This window comes from Danio rerio, chromosome 16 (genome assembly GCF_052040795.2).
Source record: "Danio rerio strain M-AB ecotype USA chromosome 16, GRCz13ab, whole genome shotgun sequence".
Classification (NCBI taxonomy): Eukaryota; Metazoa; Chordata; class Actinopteri; order Cypriniformes; family Danionidae; genus Danio; species Danio rerio.
The window spans coordinates 26,940,593-26,959,011 of NC_141036.1; the positions used below are offsets into that span (position 1 = coordinate 26,940,593).

Consider the following 18,419-nt stretch of genomic DNA (forward strand, 5'->3'; position numbering starts at 1 on the left):
ACCTTAACTTTTTACAGTGTAGATATTTTCCCCAAATTGCACAGCCCTAAGGCAAAGTGCTATGGCAGCGTATAAATTGGTCAATCCCTAGCAGATTCTGTCATCTTCTACCCAGCATCACATCACTCTAAACTCATGTGCCCTTTATTTCCACCGGAGCACAAAAAACAGAGTCATTATCAAAATGTCAAATCTTTTCTATACAATGAAAATGTGGGTTGATCACAAGCTGTCAAGATCTGCCGCAATTTTGCTTGCTTTATTTCAAAAGCGCCTATTAGGTTGAGATTTGAACCCGGGTCTCTTTGCATACTAAACGAAAAACGCTATTAGATTTGCATTCACATATCCAGCTGGTAATTTGTCAAAAACAAAACAGAAACGCTATATTTAAAGTGTATTTTCTCGTCAGAAGCACCAAGCGAATCAAGAAAAAAAAGAGAGAATGAGAAAAGTGCATGACACCACTATTTTCAATCTGTTTTGTCTTTGGTCCACACTTCTCTCTGATCCCTCAATCATAAATCTGCCAGCTGGCTCGGCCTCCATTCTCCTCTCCCCGTATCCTCTTTTCTCTTCACACGCGCATCTCTCCGCTCCTTCCCATAAATTATCTTCCTCCGAGGCGGAGTGAGAGAGAAGGACAGAGAGAAGTGTCTGAGGAGATCGAGACCGTCAAAAATAAAGAGAGAGGGAGAGGCCGAGACACAGATGAGAAAGATGAAGAGAAATGAAAGTAGCCTGGGGTTTCATACGGTTACAGACAGAGGGAGAAATATTCATTTCCAGGCGTGCTGAGAAATTACAAACAGAAAGGAGACAGATGGAGAAGTAAAGCCAGAAATGTGACGACTCACGGCAGAGGGAGAGCAGAACGAGGGATCGCAGCAGGAGGGATGAAGAGGAGGAGAGGAGGAGAGATCGCTGGCCTGGTCTCATTGTGTATTGAGGCTCGCTGGCTGATCAATGAGGCCTCTGTAGTTGATGACTGCACAATTCAGCACACGCTACACAGCCGACAGCTGAAACCGCAGCAAAATTACTACACTAAACACCAGAGCTCTTTAAGTGCCGGGTTAACTAAATCACTTTAGCGACTGCGTTTGAATCCTAATATCGCATGCGATAGCAAACCGACCAAAGGCGGCTAATTAAAAGCGTACCATCTTCATGTTCAGGAGTGAAAAAAAAACTCATTTCACGTGGCAATTTCCACACTTAACTTTACTGTCACACCACTCAAATGAGAATGCTACCAACACTAACGGAGAAGTGGCTTTTAGATAATATCATACTTGTTATGCAGAAGGCTGTTAGGTTTGTATCTGAAGCGGTAGCCGGCTAACCACATTACAGATTTTTGAATCCCAATCGCTGATGAAAGTCCTGCTTTTCCTCCAAACACTTTGTCTGTTTCTGCGAGTTTGTTTTTGTCTTTGGTGATGAGGTAGAGCCTGCTGAGATTCACCTCGTCACTACACACACCTCAGTGCCAGAATGACACCGTGATACCGCAAACACAGTCTGGCTCGCTGGAACAATCATAAATCAATGCGCTATCTACTCTGCCAACTGTTTTCTGCAGATTGGAAAGGAGTATTTAAACTGAAAGATGTTAAATAACCACATTTGAGCAACTTCAGAAAAGAAGCAGATTTTCTGGTAGACGCTCAACGTTGTTTACGTTCTATAAACATTTCTATAACCAATCCAACATGATATTAAAGTTTAGACTGCATGAAGCAAAACATCAAGATTATTTCAGGCTTTCATTTTTAAAATCTCAAGTTCAATTCATTGCAATTCCTTTGTAACTGATTGAGAAATGTGCCAGCACTTTGAGTGAGCGTGTTTCTACAGCGTATGTGTGAAATATTGAAAGGTTTGACTCTAAAACACTAAAAATCACCGACGGTAGAAGCACAAGAAGCCCAGGATGATCTCTAACAAAGAGTAATGTATTATCGAACCGCATGTGCCTTTGTGCAGGTGTCTTAAAGCCCTGGATAGCCGATCATACTAGTGTTCTAAGCACACCGTGATACTGAGCACAGCCGGAATCCTCACTAACACACACTGTGATTGGCAAGACTGATATTCAATGTGTAGCAGCACAACTCCAGGTCTGTGCCTCGGGTGACCTCCTGATTCCATTCGATTTTCCCCAAAGTCTTTTAGCAACTTCCCAACTTCCTCCAAGGTTGGGTCAAAGTTAATCCACCTCTCCCCTTCTTTTATCCTTCATAACTCTTTATATTAGTCCGGTGACGGTCCTCTTATTCCTTCAACCTTTGTTTCTTGACGTCTGCTAGCAATCCAGAACTTAGATGTTTGCATAACCTCTCTTAAAACTGGTCAGACACACTTTGGGAGGAGAACTCTCTTATATATATACTTGAGTGTGTGCGCGTTGGCAGATGCATATCCCACATGTCAATTATTTTGGTAAAGAGCAGGGGAGGGTATGAGTCCACAATAGCAGTCATTCAGAAAGCAAAACAGTCAGTTAGTCAGTGAGCTTCACTGTCTTTCATTCTCACTCCTACTGTTGGTTGTGTTTTGCTAAAGCTCTCCGGATCATCAGCTTCTTTCTGATCAGCCTTTATCTGTCTGGCACAGAGAGTGTTCACAAGGTCACGAGGAACTGTTGTAAATGAATGCATTTTATTTTACAACGTGCTGTACATTCTGTACTATACTATGCTGCGTGCGCCTAAATGTGTGAGTCTGTGTGCATTCATGTATGAACAGTATTTAGTGTATGCATAAAGGAAATATGAGAGAACAGAAAGCTGTGTGAATGTTGAAAGACTAGTCAATTAGTTGATTAATTCATACTGCTGTTCTGCATTCTAGATACAGTATGAACTGATCTTCTAACTTAGTGCACAAAATAAATAAATACACCTATCAATCTATCCACCCACACACCTATTCATCCAACTATCAAATTAATCACCCACCAACCCATATACTTTGCCATTCATCCATCCACCAACAACCTACTAACCTTCCATCCATCTACCTAGCTAATCGTTCATCTACCTATCTACTCTATCACCCACATACCCATCAAGCCACCTATATACCTACCCATTCATCCATTGATCCTCCTATCTAGCAATGCATCTACATCTATCTACATATACTTAGTATGCATATCCACCTACATGTAGCCATACACCTATCTCCCTACAACCTATCTACCTAGTATCTACCCATGCAACCAACCACCTATCCATGCATTCATTAACCAATTTAACCATCGGTAACACTTTACTTTGATGGTCCATTTGAGTATTAGTAAACTGTCTGCTTATTATCTGTTGATACTGCTCCTTCAACAGACATTTAACTGACTATGAGAAACTTTGCAAGTACATGTCAACTTACACAATCCCAAACCCCAACCGCACAGTCTACTAATAATCCAATAAGAAATAGTTGTTATGTAGATGCAAAGTAACTTAAATTCAACAAACCATCAAAATAAAGTGTGACCTAACCGTCTACCTATCATCGACCTTTCCATACTCATATCACCTACCCATACATACATTCATCTATCTACCTACTGTACCCATTCAGAAAACCTATAGATCCATGCATCCTTTTATCCATTTGAATACTCCCCTATCAGTTTATTTATCTATCCACCTACCTATCTACATCTATCTACCTACCCATTCACCTGCCTACACTTGTCCATCCTTCTGTCCTTCTTTCCATCCACTTACCACCTATTCCAATCAATCTAAGTATACTAAAAAGTTTAAAACCTGTAGACTTCTTGAATTTGTTTGTGCAAATGTATCCAAACTTTCGTTGGTCATTGAAATAGTACTTTTTAGATGGTTGCTTACTTTTTAGATGACTAATGAGGCACAGATATCATTTCATTTAAGCCCTTATTAAGCTGCAGTGTTTCCCACACATAGACTTTACTTGGGCGGGTCACCCCGGTATATTAACAGCCAAAAAAGTATATTTAGTGACACTTTTTTTTCTGTTATTACCATCATTTTACACTTTTTCGTATTCGCCTAATATAACCAAACATTCGCGATTGATTAAGTAGTGGAAAGTCTTCCCTAGTTTACCCGTTTCGTTCTGTGCGCAACACCTGTCAACCCTTCCACAGACATTGCATGTTCTCCCTGTGTCCCCATGGGTTTTCCCTGGGTTCCCCAGTTTCCCTCCACTGTCCAAATTTGTCCTATATTATAGACAAAATAAGCCTCTTAATAAGTATTTTTTCCTAAATGTCTTACTCTCAGAGAGTTCACCTTAGCCTCAGCAGCAGGGCAGTTTTGATATCGACCTGAGCTCAATCTTTCCTTTGCACTGTGAAAGGTAGGGAGCCCTGGGCCCGAGGATTCCTTGAGCTCAGGGGTTTCTCCCGGGACAGCATATAACAAGCTATTTATAAATCATGAGTTAAGTGTGAACTCTTGAAACCCAATATAAACAGTGTCATTCAGCACTGAGCTGTATTAATACTGATGCGACTATATGCAAGTATTCATTACAGTTGTGTGCAGCACAAAACTGTGTCCACAGTCCGCCTGTTCCTGTTCCTCTTTCCTCATTTTCATCCCAATCTTTTTTTTTCTTTGGCACCACACCCGACCAAATGTTGCCAATGCACTTAAGGGACATGAGTTGCAAGAGGGAAATGCTAAAAACTCATGAATGCTTCATGCACACTGCTTGTGATACCATAACATTAAGGTACTTAAAACTTAGTCCAGCACCAACAGTTTAGTCCAAGAAAGCCCAAGGCTGCAGGTGGGAAGGTTGGGTTTCCGTGGGTGCAGGAATCCTGGTGCATCAGCAGAAAAGGTGCAGGGTATTTTTGATGCGCTGATCCTGTGTTCTGCTTATCACAGATTAAATTTGCGTTTTGTCCTTCAGGCTATGTAATAATGCGTGTGGGTGGGGGAGTGGTGAATTTAAGTCTCTTGGAGGAGAAGAAGGGCGTAGAGTAAGCGAGCGCGAGAGAGAGCGAAACGAGTGTGCATGGGCCCTGAGTGTGTATGGAAGACTTTTTTGGCACTCTTTCTCTCTCTCTTTCCTTCTGAGTCTTGTTGTTTGTTAGTGCCAGGCTTTTATGCCAAGCCGGCAGCCATTACTCAATCAGACAGCTTCCTGTGAGCTCTTCTCATTAAAACCTCACACGAACTCTAAACCTATGAGCACAATTATCACCCTTTATACAAACACACGCGCAAAACCCAGAGGCACACGCACACAGTTGACTTGCAACGAAAACACAGACCAAACAGAAATCCAAGTCCACCAATGTCTCAGTTTGTGGGATGCTATTAAAGCTATTGGAGTTAAACTAACCCCAATCACCACCCAAACACACTGGCTGTTTACAGCACTGAACAGCTAAAATATTTCACTAAGGGCAACACTACTGTAACACTCTGTCTGAACTGAAAACTCTGAATCATTTTTATTATAATGAAGCTGTCAACACTGAAGAAATTTTGATGTGCTGCAGAACCACTGCTTTATATCTGTCTGTTTAAAACAAAAGTTATTCACTCACAAAAAATTACTTAAAAATTACTTGTCAATGCTTTGATGATATTTTAACAGTTTGGAAAGATGATGGATGGATTGATCAGGTATGTTGGCGGATGTAAAAAAAAAGCAGGTAGATAGGTAGATTGATAGGTAGGTAGCTATAGGGATGGATGGATGGATGGATGGATGGATGGATGGATGGATGGATGGATGGATGGATGGATGGATGGATGGATGGATGGATGGATGGATGGATGGATGGATGGATGGATGAATGGATGGACGCACAGTCAGACCGATGGAGAGTCAAAAGATGGATGAATGGATATGGGCAGATTGGTCTGGACATGCAGGTGGGCGACAAGGATGAAGTAGAATGAAGAGACATGGACAAAACCATTAAAAACTACCTCACAAAAGTCTTGTTGTCAATCCCAGTTGTAAGAGCAAATAATAACAACTTGACTGATCATTTGAAAAAGTGGTTCAGACAAAGTTATTCAGTTGAATCATCTGTTGAACTGCATCCCACTCAATACAAATACTGCAGAAGACCTACTTGGAACCCACATGCATCCAAGATTCTCACAGAAATTCAGGTTTGGTAAAGGAAAAATCCTGGTTTGAGGTTACATTCTGTATGGGGGCCATGCGAGAGATCTGCAGGGTGTATGACAACATCAACAGCTCAAGGTAACAAGACATTTGTGCTGCCCATTACATTACAAACCACAGGAGAGGGCAAATTTAGATCCTGAAAGCAAAGAATGTCAAGGTGCTCCAGGATTGGCCAGCCCAGTATCCAGATTTAAGATGGAGGAGGAGGCATTAAAGATAAATCCAAAGAATCTTGATAAACTCCTGCAGCAAAGCTTTCTTTTCCATTCCAGATGACTTTATTAAAAGGTTTTTTAAGTCATTGCAGAAATGAATGGATGTGGTCCTCCAAGCTCATGGGAGTCATACACAATATTCATTATTTTATTACTGCACTATGACTTTATATTCTATACTGTACACTATTTCTATTAAGTTACAAGACTTTTGTCTAAGCAAAGTCAGACCTAACTGTTCAAATTAAACAATTAAAAATCAAGGCATGATCATATTTTATTTAGGTAAAATAAACGTGATCTAGAGGCCTTTGCCTTTCATTTACCAAATGATCAACTAGAATCTTTGTTGCTCCTAAAACGTGAATAGGCGACAAGACTTTTGTCAGGTACTGTATTTATATTGCTCAGTCAACTCTTTCACAGCCTTCAGAAATCAACATATTGTACTAATTTGGTACACAACAAAATGCCTTATTGTTATCAATATTTAAAAAACAAACTTTATAAAAAGTTTAGAAGGGCATCTATTCAGTTTTCATATAATGGCAGAATCATAAATTCACTTAAAGTCACTGTTGAACACAATGTAAACTTGCTGAACAACCAATACATTTAAAAACAAACTGCACTGACCCCAAAATTTAGAATGGTAGTGTAAATAATTAAAACTCTGCAAAATGCAGCAAATGGACTACTGAATAGAGACAAGAATCAATGAGTTTCTTCTGAGACCAATTCATTTACATAAACCGCCCAAATGAACTGATTCCCTGAAATGAATCACTTTGATTATTGCCTCAGTTCACTAGACTGTAAAGCTGCATGGGCGATATTGCGTGACAAATATGATATAGCTGTTTTGTCACGCTACACCACTACTTATTCCCCAGTAGCTTGTTACTGAAAAAGCAACACCATTAATATGATAAATTGCTTGTGATGTTCCTCATTTGTAAGTCCGTTCAGATAAAGCTTCTGCTAAATGACTAAATGCACTGTAAATATTAGCTGCTCTGCTTCGCAATGTCAACATGGGGTCTCCTGGCTGAATTTTGATCTCAGTCGTAACAGTTGTGTGGTTGCCTTTACACTGCTGTTTTCCTCAATTAATAACTCCCTAAAACTAAGCATACACACTTGCAGAGATGCAAACACAATGTGTAACGGAGGCTAGCTTGTAAGAGCTTTGCAAGTAAACCACACTGCCTTAGCTTCAAAAGCTATGCTAACAAATGATGCTAAAAGTTTTCCTTGCTGCACACCAGCCTTCCATTACAGAAATAGCCATTTGAAAATCACAAATGAGAGGGGTTACTTTGGTCTAACATGCCAGATGGAAGTAAGGATTTTGGGGGGTGATTGTGGGACAAAACACAAGACAAAGATTGTGTTTGTCTTTGCACTACAGTAGGGTTAAGTTAGCATTGTAGCTAGTAATAACCCCCATTCCGGTAAGTACAGAGCCACCTGCAGAGATACAAACACACTGGAATGAAGTTGGTCAACAAGAAGTGTGTTCTTGCAAGTTCTGAGAGCACCGTTGTGTGCTGTTTCTCACCGGGATCAGAGCCTACTGAGCAGTGCTATGTGTTGTTTATCAAAAGGAACAGGAGAGCAGGAACGTGATCACCACACTGTTTTCATCCCTACTCGTCTCGTCCCCATTCTGCCAGTTATCTATCAGCCCACAAAGGAACTATTTCTTTCCATATGATAACATAATCTTCCTTTTCAGTTCCTCTCTGAATAGTGCCCTTTAGTGGCTCTTTATCAACAGTGTCTCTCGCTCTGTCTATCTGACTCTCTCTCTCTCTTTGCCTTCTTAGACTGTCACTCTGTCTCTTTCTTTCTAAATACTCTCCGCATTTTTTTTCCTTCTGTGCCAGTGACCTTACAGCAGGGCTTTGAACCTTGCTCTTTCTTCCTCCCTCTCCATCATTCTCTCATTCTCTCCCTCACGCTCCTCTCTGGAGAAAAATCACACACTCATCAGTTTTCCCCGCTTGGCTCTTGACGAGCAAAGTCGCAAGGAGAATATTAATGGACTTCAGCAACCAATTAACACCTAACTCACATAACAACCTTTTATACAAGCCAGCATGCTGGGAAATGAAGGAGAGAGGGCAACAGAAAGAGAGAGAGGGAGAGAGAGTGCGAGACGAAGAAGAAGCCGTTTAATTTGACATTTATGCGGTGAGGATGGAGATGACGGAGGTGTCTGGGACAGAACAGCGAGAGACGGAGCACATGATCATGTTAAAACGAGTGGGATGAGGAATCATGGGATGTAACTGTAATCACAATTAATCAAGAGTTACGCTTCTAGTGCTATCCAGACTGTTGAGAGTATTAGAGTGATTAAAATGAGTTCATTATTCAACTTGCATAATTAAATTCCAATTCCAATTAAATTACCAAGAAAAATAATTGAAAGGGATCTTATTGCTATTGTGAATGTGCACTATGAATCTAAAATGAGTGATCCGTTTGGTAAAAGGGTCATATGTTTTGAACGGACCTCATTATAAAATCTGTTTTATGAAAGTTTTAAATATATGCACAATTAAATAAGCAAATCAATCAAAAGCTTCAGTATAAAGTTTTATTATATTATGGTGTACTAATGCCACAGCCATATCAACAACCCAGGCTCATTCTGATTACGCTAAATAAATTTCTGGAGAGAGCAAAATACATTCCAGAAGCTACATTTCTTTGCGTTTTTGTTTTCACGAATCCACCAGAGACCATTCTGTATGCTTTTAGAGATCTCAAATATCTCTCGTGAGTGCCATTCGCACTTGCTCTTCTGACGTAAATCCACCAGAGCCTGCTGTTGACTAACTCACTGACTGATTGACCAACGGACCAATCATCCCACCCTCCCCCTTCTCTAAACCCAACCACTAGTATCTTGAAAGGCACCTACTGACCCGCCTACCCCCTTCTCTAAACCCAACCGCAGTATTTTTAAAAGCAATCCAGAAAAAGAAAAGCCCTTGCCTGGTTTTTACAATGCTTTCAGATTTTTCCACATTCTCACATTGTTATTTAATTGTTTATTTTATTTTTTGGCTTCTGTTTTTTTCACCCTCTTTCAGGAATTGTTCCTCACCAGACTCAAGCCCCGTCATCACTCCGTAAACTCCGCTCTGCATCTCAAGTCCACCAACGTACATGTCAAGCTAATTGGACAAACTGGTAAAAGTGGGAAAGTCATCCACATGCAGATAAGCAATCAGCTGGTTAACGAGAAAAGGAACGGCATCACATCGCCCTGTAGCATCCTAACGCCCCAGTAAAGTAAAGGAACACCATACTGTCAGTGAGCGACATCTTTCAAATGAGATGTTAAACCGAGGTCCTGATTTTTTTTGTGGTTGTTAAAAATCCCATGGCACTTGAGAACTTGACACTTGACACACTCGTGAAGAGCAATGGTGTAACCCCAGTGTCCAGGCCAAATTCCCTCCATCAGCCCTTACCGATCATGGCCTCCCAATCATCCCTATCCACGAATTGGCTCTATCGCTGTCTCTTTACTACATAAATAGCTGGTGTGTGGTGAGCGCACTGGCACCATTTTCTTGTGGCTGCCATCGCATCATCCAAGTGGGTGCTGCACACTGGTGGTAGTGTGGAGAGACCCCCTTAATAATTGTGAATCACTCTAGGTGTATTTTGGCCATACACAATAAATGCACTATATAAATAAAAATTATATTATATTGCATTAATGAATGAATATTTTCATGTAAACATCTAGATTATCATTGAGTCTATAAGGTGTAGTTTTCAAATATTTGTACTTTAAAACATGTTTAAAAAAAACTTTGTATTTTCTGGCTGCCAACAAAGATGTTGTAAGTTCATAAAATGTTTCCTTTTTAGTTATTTAAACAGGTTTTGCATCCTAGTCATCTTGTGTATTTTGCAATATTTCCCACGATCAAATATAATGTATGCATACATCCATGTAAAATCTAATAAATACACATCATGAGAATCTAAATATGGCAAAATGTTCTGTCTGAATTGTATGCTAAATCAAATTTCTTCTTTTGGGTCCCTTATATAAGAACGGACCCAAAACAAATCAAAGCAAATCCAATTACTATATCAAAATATAAATGGCCTTGGAATACCGAAAGAATAAAAACCAAACCATGATACAAGTTATAATGTCATTGGGCTTCAAAACAAGATTATGAAATGGCAGAATATGTCGTCACTGTCAGAGACACTGAATACAGATTCACTTAATGCATCTTCACTGTCAGAGATGTACGACACAGAATATCTCCCACGTTCTCAGAGATACACAAATACAGACAGTTCTGTGAAAACAAGGCCTCTGTAAGCAATTAAGGACTTGTTAGAGGATGTGCGACAGTCACTGAGCTTTTCCAATAGACTGTTTGACTCACTTAGGTTTGTTTACACCAGAGATAAGACTGGGACTGAGTATCAATACAGATTTAATGATTCCGTTCAATTTTGATTCAATTTGGCTGGATAAGATTCAGACACTTTTCAACCACCACTAACAGAAACTGTCTTGAAGTATATTTAGCAAGTACTTAAACTGGTCATAGTCATACAGTATGTTCAATGTTGGACTATTCTTTGTTTTTGTAGATAGATGGTATTAGGGCTCTGCGATTTAGGAAAAATATCTAATTGTTTTTTTTTTTTTTTTGACAGATATTATGATTATGATTTGCGATTTAATTTTGTAGTAAAGCTTCAGCTCAATATTCTGTATCGTAGCTTCTTACGGTTAAAATGCAGTGAGTGTTAGTTGTGTGTAGAGTGTAGTTGAGTATAAGGAACTGAAAATATATTAAACATTGTATATACAATATTAAACATGAAGTTAAACATTTATTCAAATTTGTTTTTAAATATACAGAAATGAAACAATAATTCTTCTCTGCAGCAAACAGTAAGCACAAATAAAATGACCTTTCCTTTCTGTAAAACTATAAAAAAACATAAATTAGGGAGCTAGTGTAGCTTATAAAAAAAAAATAAAAATAATAATTATAAAAATATAGAACACTCAGAAAACTAACATGGCTGAAACAACTCTAAAATTGTATGTTGCTGTTGCTTGTTACGAGATTGAGTGTCACTGGCAGTAGTTTTAGTTGACTTTTTTAGCAAAACATTCCTCATTTAGCCACCTGTGGTGCTTTCTTAGGTGCTAGTTGTTGTATTTCCTTGTGCTGTGGCAAAAACAGTGACAAGCGTATCTGACAAGTGCACGTCCGTCATTTCTCTACTCTCTGAGGTGTTGTGTATTATATTATATTAAAACATTACATCCAGATGCGCAATAAATAGGTTCTTAAAAACATATTACTTTGCGAGATGAGGTTATTGCATAATCACAACTCAAAAGTACATCTTTATGTAGTATACAATTTATGTAGTATTCAAATTGACTGGCCATCTTAGCAAAAACATTATTTGAAATATGTTCATTTAGATTTGTATGGAAAATAGAGTTGACTATTTTTAAAAGTAATACCAACACTTTTTAATAAAAATAGTTTATTTTTAAAAATAACACTGATAATGAACAGTGACATTCTTTTAAACAATCACAGCTTGTGTATATACTCTTTTAAACTTGTGAAATTAACACATTTGTAAAAGTGACAACAATTATAGCACTATTGGAATTTATTGCTACCTAAATTACCAACAATTATACATGTTAGCAAATATCAGTAAATTAACAGTTATGAAAAACAATCTGAGCTAGCAGTTTACTCTATTGAGTGAAGCCTGCAGCCACTGCCCTCAAAGAGCACTGAATGACCAAGAGGTGACACTCTAGTGCGATTTAGGAAACAGCCACTAGATGGCACAGCTGTCATTTTGGAATGAAAATTCCAATAGAACAACAGCATATTATAAGTCTGTAAAATAAACTATTAAAAGTGCTGATGATTGTGATATTAAGTGTTGTATTGTCGTCTTTGAGGTTGTATCTCAGCTTCAATGCGCTTTTTAAATAAATAAAAAACAAAGCAGCTGATTTCCATCGTGACAGTAATAAGATCTAATGGACAGCCGATCGCTTTCAATTAAAAATGGCAAAATCCGGGGCTGTTGCTGGGCGCCGCTGTTGCAATTGACTGTTCTATTAAGTGTTGCCTGTTAGTCATTCTAAGCTCTTTACTGGCCTTTTAAGTCACTTCTTAAAAATTGCAAAAAGTAGTCAAAGTAATGTTAAAATTTGCTAGTTGTTGCTAGGAGCATTTTGAAAAAATGTTGCTAGGGTAGTATGAAAAGTTGCTAAATCTAGCAACAAAATTGAACACTGGGCAAAAAATCTTAGAAATTACCTGTTTTTGTTCATTGTCTGTGACTTTAAAATCAAAATGTGCCCATTTTATTGATGTCCTTTTTTTTCATTGATAATAATTAGTCTTTTAAAGCTTCTAAAGTGGCAAATGCCATCTTCCCACTCACAATCAATTTTTTATTTGTTTGTTTTTTGTTTGTTTTTTATTGTGGGCGTTCCGCATAGTTTGGTTGCGCAATTCTGGTTGGGTAGAACACAATTGTGCTCACTCAGTTGGCTAGTAACACACACAGACAGCAGTCAGGCATTTGCTGTGGGTGGGGAAAATTAAAAAATACATATATATTTCATATCGCAGCCACTTGCGATTAGCTAGTTGCAACATATTAAATGGCAGTTGCACGGCCCTAAATAGTATACTTGCTGTATTGATAGTAATACATCTCTAACTAAACAATTAGACTGCAACTGCACAAATGTACTGAAACTGGAGGATATGGGTCAACTTTTTTAAGAACTGAAATTGGGAATGCTTGAATTAAAATACTTTTTTTTTACAATCCCACATGAAAATCATCTATTATCTTGCAATTTTAACCTTAGTATCATTTCATAGGTATAATGAAATTTTGTTTGTCCAGAACCATGTGATGAATTTTGAATTATTGTAGATAATCACTTTATATGAGTCCTTTGTTTGTTCTTGGGCTACGCTGGATGCGTGTCTGTTTTTATGTGCTGCCCACAAAGACAACCTAACAATGTTTCCGCCTATAATTGTGGGTTTTGAATCCCATTCAATACAGACTGCAAAGCTACATTCACACTGCTAAAATATATAATAAAATATAAAAATTTGATTTACTTTTCTGTGCCAATTAACAGTCAGAAGGCGTGCAGCTGCTGATGAACAATGCTGTAACGTTTTAACTTGACATATTGTCAAAATTTGCATTAACAAACAAAACAACAAGGTTATGCAGTTTACAGTAGTGCATTTTTTGTTATCTCCACAAATACACTGTAGGTAGGTGGTAGAAAACAATTAATCTAGCTTGATTTTAATAACCGACACAGGGAATGCTTGAATATAAAAAAAACAAAACAATGTTTTTACTCAGCCCTAGTGATAACCATCTATTATGTTGCAATTTCAACAGAAGCCTGCTTTCATTGCAGCTCTGGAACCTCACAACATCATTTGGCGTATTAAATTTAGGCATATTAGAGCTGGCACATTATTGGTGCAAAACGTACGCCAATAATTAGCTTTTTACAAAATCACATTCACATCACAAACACATTTGTGTCTGTCCAGTATTACACTGGTCGTGCTATGTTTTGATTCATTAAAAAGAACCAGCTTGCGGAGTCCTCTACTTGTTATCTGACTATGTTGGATGCATGTTTTTTTTTTTTTTTTTTTTTTGTACGTGCTGTCCAGAAAGACAGTTTGTAAATGTTTCTACCAATTATAATGGAGTACGTGTAGTGAATCAAATTTATTAAATCAAGTTTTGTAAAACTTACATTCACGTTGGTAAAATAGGATTTCTCTTTGTGCCACCTAAAACCCGGGAAGAGAGCTGCTGCTAATGAAAAAATAGTGTCAGAATCTTCTTGATATATTATAAAAAATATACATTATAAAAAGGATCAAAATGGGCAGAAGGCCCTACATCCTGTTTACATCTTTACCAGAAAAATAATGCTTGTTGAGACTTTTTTGTGACACAACCAAGAAGGCACAAGACGTCAACATGACATCAGAATGATGTTGTACCCCAAAATCGTGGGGACATTGCATTTTGTTTGGAAATGAAAATGTCAGGTTGACGTCAATGCCTAATGTCCTACCCAAAATTGATTAAATATCAACATCTAATGATGTTACAGCTTAATGTTGTGTGGACGTTACCACTATGACATCTGTCAGACGTTGGATTTTGGTCGATAAATGTCAGTATTTGACATCAATATAACGTTGGATTTTGGTCACTTTTCAGCACAACCTACAATCAACCAAATGTCAACATCATTTAACTTCTTTATTGGATTTAAAAATAATGATGTCCTTAGACGCTGACTAGACAGTGAATTTTGGTCACTTGACGTCACAACCTTAATCTAACCCTATATTAACTCCTTATGGCATTGTTTGCCTGCTGGGGAAAAGCTTAAAATGTTAGTTTTAACAATAAGGAAAAATCTATTATTAATTATCTACCTTCAAGTCATTTCAAACCCACGAGATATTCAGTTATTTTGAGAACACAAATTAAGATAGTTTAGGTGAAATCCAAGGGTACTTTAATCATTCATCACCTGCAAGGTTCCTAACTTATTCAAAGTCCAGACAAATACAAAACACATCCTCAAAACAGCCTTTAAAATATTATCAAGCTACAAGAATACTTTGTGTGCCCATAAAACAAAAATAATCACATTTAACAGTGGAATTGCAAGTCTATAAATGAGCTGGGAACCTTTATGGATGAGGGATCTCACCGATTTTATCTAAAATATATTAATGGCGATACAACATGAGAGTGAGTAATTAATAAAGCGACATTTTGTGTCACATTGGAAAGTAACATTACCCCCTTTTTCTCTTTCAAAACCTATATTGCTGTTTTTAGTCAGAATTTGCATGTCTATTTTTATCTCATATATTATAAAGTGCTGTACTTCAGTTCGACAGCAGACACTTCCAGCCTATTTCACCAAGGTCTCCTGACTTTAAAATTTCTGGCCCCAGCACAGCCTTGTATTATGTTGTAATTTCCACTAAAGCCTGCTTGCTTAGCAAGTCTGGAAGCTTGCAACATCATTTGGCGTATTAGATTTAGGCATATTGGATTTGGCGCATTTTGGTGCAAAGCGCATGCCAAAAATTAGCTTTTTACAAAATCGCTCTCGCTCAAATCTCACACATTTTCTGTCTGTCCAGGATTACAATCCCAGTGTCCAGTACAACTAAATCCATTAAACAACAGACCCGAATAATCCATTCAGCCGCTAAAATCTCAAAACACAAGCGGTGCTCTGTTATTCATCTCAAGCCAGCGATATCCGCCACATTATTTATGACCATATATTCATATAATCATTTCTGTTTCTTTGCCTAATATTGGGTTACATTGGCACCGCTTCATTGATTTGCCAACAGTGTGAGCAGTCACGGCCACAGACTGAGAACTGAATTAAACTCCATCATTGGCAACCGTCTCAGGGGAGGCTTTCAATGAAAGAGAAACATTTCCGAAAACAAATTACCTGAACAAAGGTGGGCCGAGACCCAAGCACGAAATGAAAAGAGTGATGCTGTGACAGTGGGACAGATGAGAAAAAAATGGCTTGAACAACAAGTGTGGAGCTAAAGGACACGTCTTTAACAGTCCAACAGGCCGACTGTCGACTGAGAGGAACAAGTGAGGAAATGAGAGCAGAGGGAAAATGAAATAATTAGAAGGCCTACCTGCGGCGTTCATTGAAATATGCAAATCCATTTAATTTTGCTTTGATTTGCTCTGCTGCTCCCATTTCTAACTTACCATCTCTCTCTCTCCTGTCTGCCTCTTTATGTCTCCCACTCTTCTCTCATTCACGCCAGCCATATTAAACTTGTATTAATACACTGTAGGTATGTCAGTTCAATTACCATGGTTCTGTACTGCCCATGGGTACAGACAGTGTATTTGAGAGAGAGAGAGAAAGAACGTGAGTGATAAGATGTTTATGAAAATTGTTATGCCTGAATCATTGTTTTAAAAAGCTCAAACGTGATAGTTATAATCAGTCTCCCAGTGTGCATTCAGGTGAAACATATTTGGTAATGAAAATAGATGGGATTGTGTGTGTTTGCGTGAACTGGATGGGTGTGAGTGAGGCGTGGAGAGAGAGAGACAGATGTCTGTGTAGATTACAGATCAAGAGAGCAACCACAGAAACAGAAAGCCAGCTCACCTTAAAGGTGCAGCAAATAATTTTACTGCCACCAAACCCAAATTGTTAAAAAAAAAAAAGTCCTAATAAACAGCTAATTGCCAACAAGGTTTACTTTTGCAGCTCATTTTTCATTGGAGAAAGAAATAGTCTGATTCTTATGAACCCCACTGGTTAATCTGTGCCACCATGTTGAGATTAGGCATAGTGCGATAATCGGTTTCACGTTTACTGTGGTTTGGAAAAGTCAAGGTATTAAAACCTCAAAACAATTATGATATATCATTCCTAAGGTATATGTAAAGATTTTTAAAGTGTTTTTTTTTTCTTTTTTTTTTCATGTATTTTAATGAAATCTGTGTTTTTGAAACTAATGAAGAGAACAGAATTCAATGGCTTATTTACATGTTTTACCCTGGCATGTTTACTGTTCCAAAATATTATAAATGTTTCTTAAAATTAAATATATTAATAAGAAAAAAAAGTCGTTTTTTACTAAGACATTTAAAAAGAAGCAATCACAATACCGTGATACCGTGAAACCATGATATTTTAATCCAAGGTTATCATTCCGTCAGAAATTTACAACTGCCCATGTCTAGTTGAGATATTCAGTTAAACAGTTTGCAAGATCTACTAATAAAATCATTTAAATAACTTTTACTTTCAAACAGGTCTACCCTTGTTGCTCACATCTGACTGAACAAACAAACAAATACTCCACTTTTTTGAGAACTTCACACTCATCAATCATCTATTACACATTAACAAATAGTTTGTAATTTGTTAAGCATTACCTCTACAATAAAAAAAAACTATTAGTAAATAGTTTATAAATACAGCAACCGATGTTGTATTTTTGACTTGAAAGCAGATATAAAATGATTGTATTTTTATACTTTATTAATGATATTTTTTCATTACTAAATTAGGTAATGCATTATTTACAGGCTAGCTATTTAATAGTTTTTTTTTTTTTTTTTTTTGAGAATGAGTAAGTAAATGATTTATAAACTATTCCAATGAATACTTATACATCTTAATTGTCAAGCATATACTGTTGTAATAGTCAGTCTGTATGTTAATAAATGCTTTATTAACACAAATCTTGTGTTAATAAAGCTTATCTAACTAAAAACTAATAACGGTCCAAAAACTAGTACACCCAAATTTATATGATAGAAAAATATTAGATACAAGTTTAAAAGCGAGGAAAGATCAGAAGCAAAAAGATGGTACATTTTAGTTGAAATTTTGTAGGTTGTAATTTTATTTTTGCAATATTTAGCTTGAATTTATTGTATTATATTTCAATTTCTAAATATGTTTGGTGACTAAAATATTATTTTAATAAATATATCTGTTAAATAAATCAAAAATGAGTTTTGCGGCTTGTTCAAACTATTTATTTGAAAAAAGTTAAAATGACACAATTCTTAAGCTTTTTTGGGACAACTTTGTTTTATGCTCAATCCATTAAAATTTCTAAAAAATAATAATAACAATAAGTTAACTTAATAATTGAATTATTGAACTGAAAATATATAATTGTGTGGAACCCAGCATTTTTTACGGTGTACAATCCTTAGAGCACAGGTTATAAAGAAGAGGTCATGATGTTTAGTTTTTTTTCTCCAGTGTATAAAAAAGTGCTGAAGAAAATAAGATGATGCCTGGGCCCTAGATAGAAAACAATGCAATGGTGATGAACTGTCCTTGAGTATTTTAGTGAGTATATGTGGTAGCTATCTTACGCATTTCTCTCAGTGCTGGAAGAGCTAAAGTCG

At 37.3% G+C, this 18,419-nt stretch overlaps 1 protein-coding gene across 4 annotated transcripts in view; it reads right to left on the reverse strand.

Moving 5' to 3' along the window:
- Positions 1–18,419, reverse strand: part of cadm4 (cell adhesion molecule 4) — a 330,099-nt gene that overhangs the window by 106,095 nt on the left and 205,585 nt on the right. For 2 of the 4 annotated variants that reach the window (XM_087285660.1, XM_087285658.1), the window contains exon 1: positions 858–2,366. In XM_087285660.1, the coding sequence (XP_087141786.1) occupies positions 858–939 (82 nt within the window). In that variant the 5' untranslated portion in view covers positions 940–2,366. 4 annotated transcript variants of the gene reach the window in all.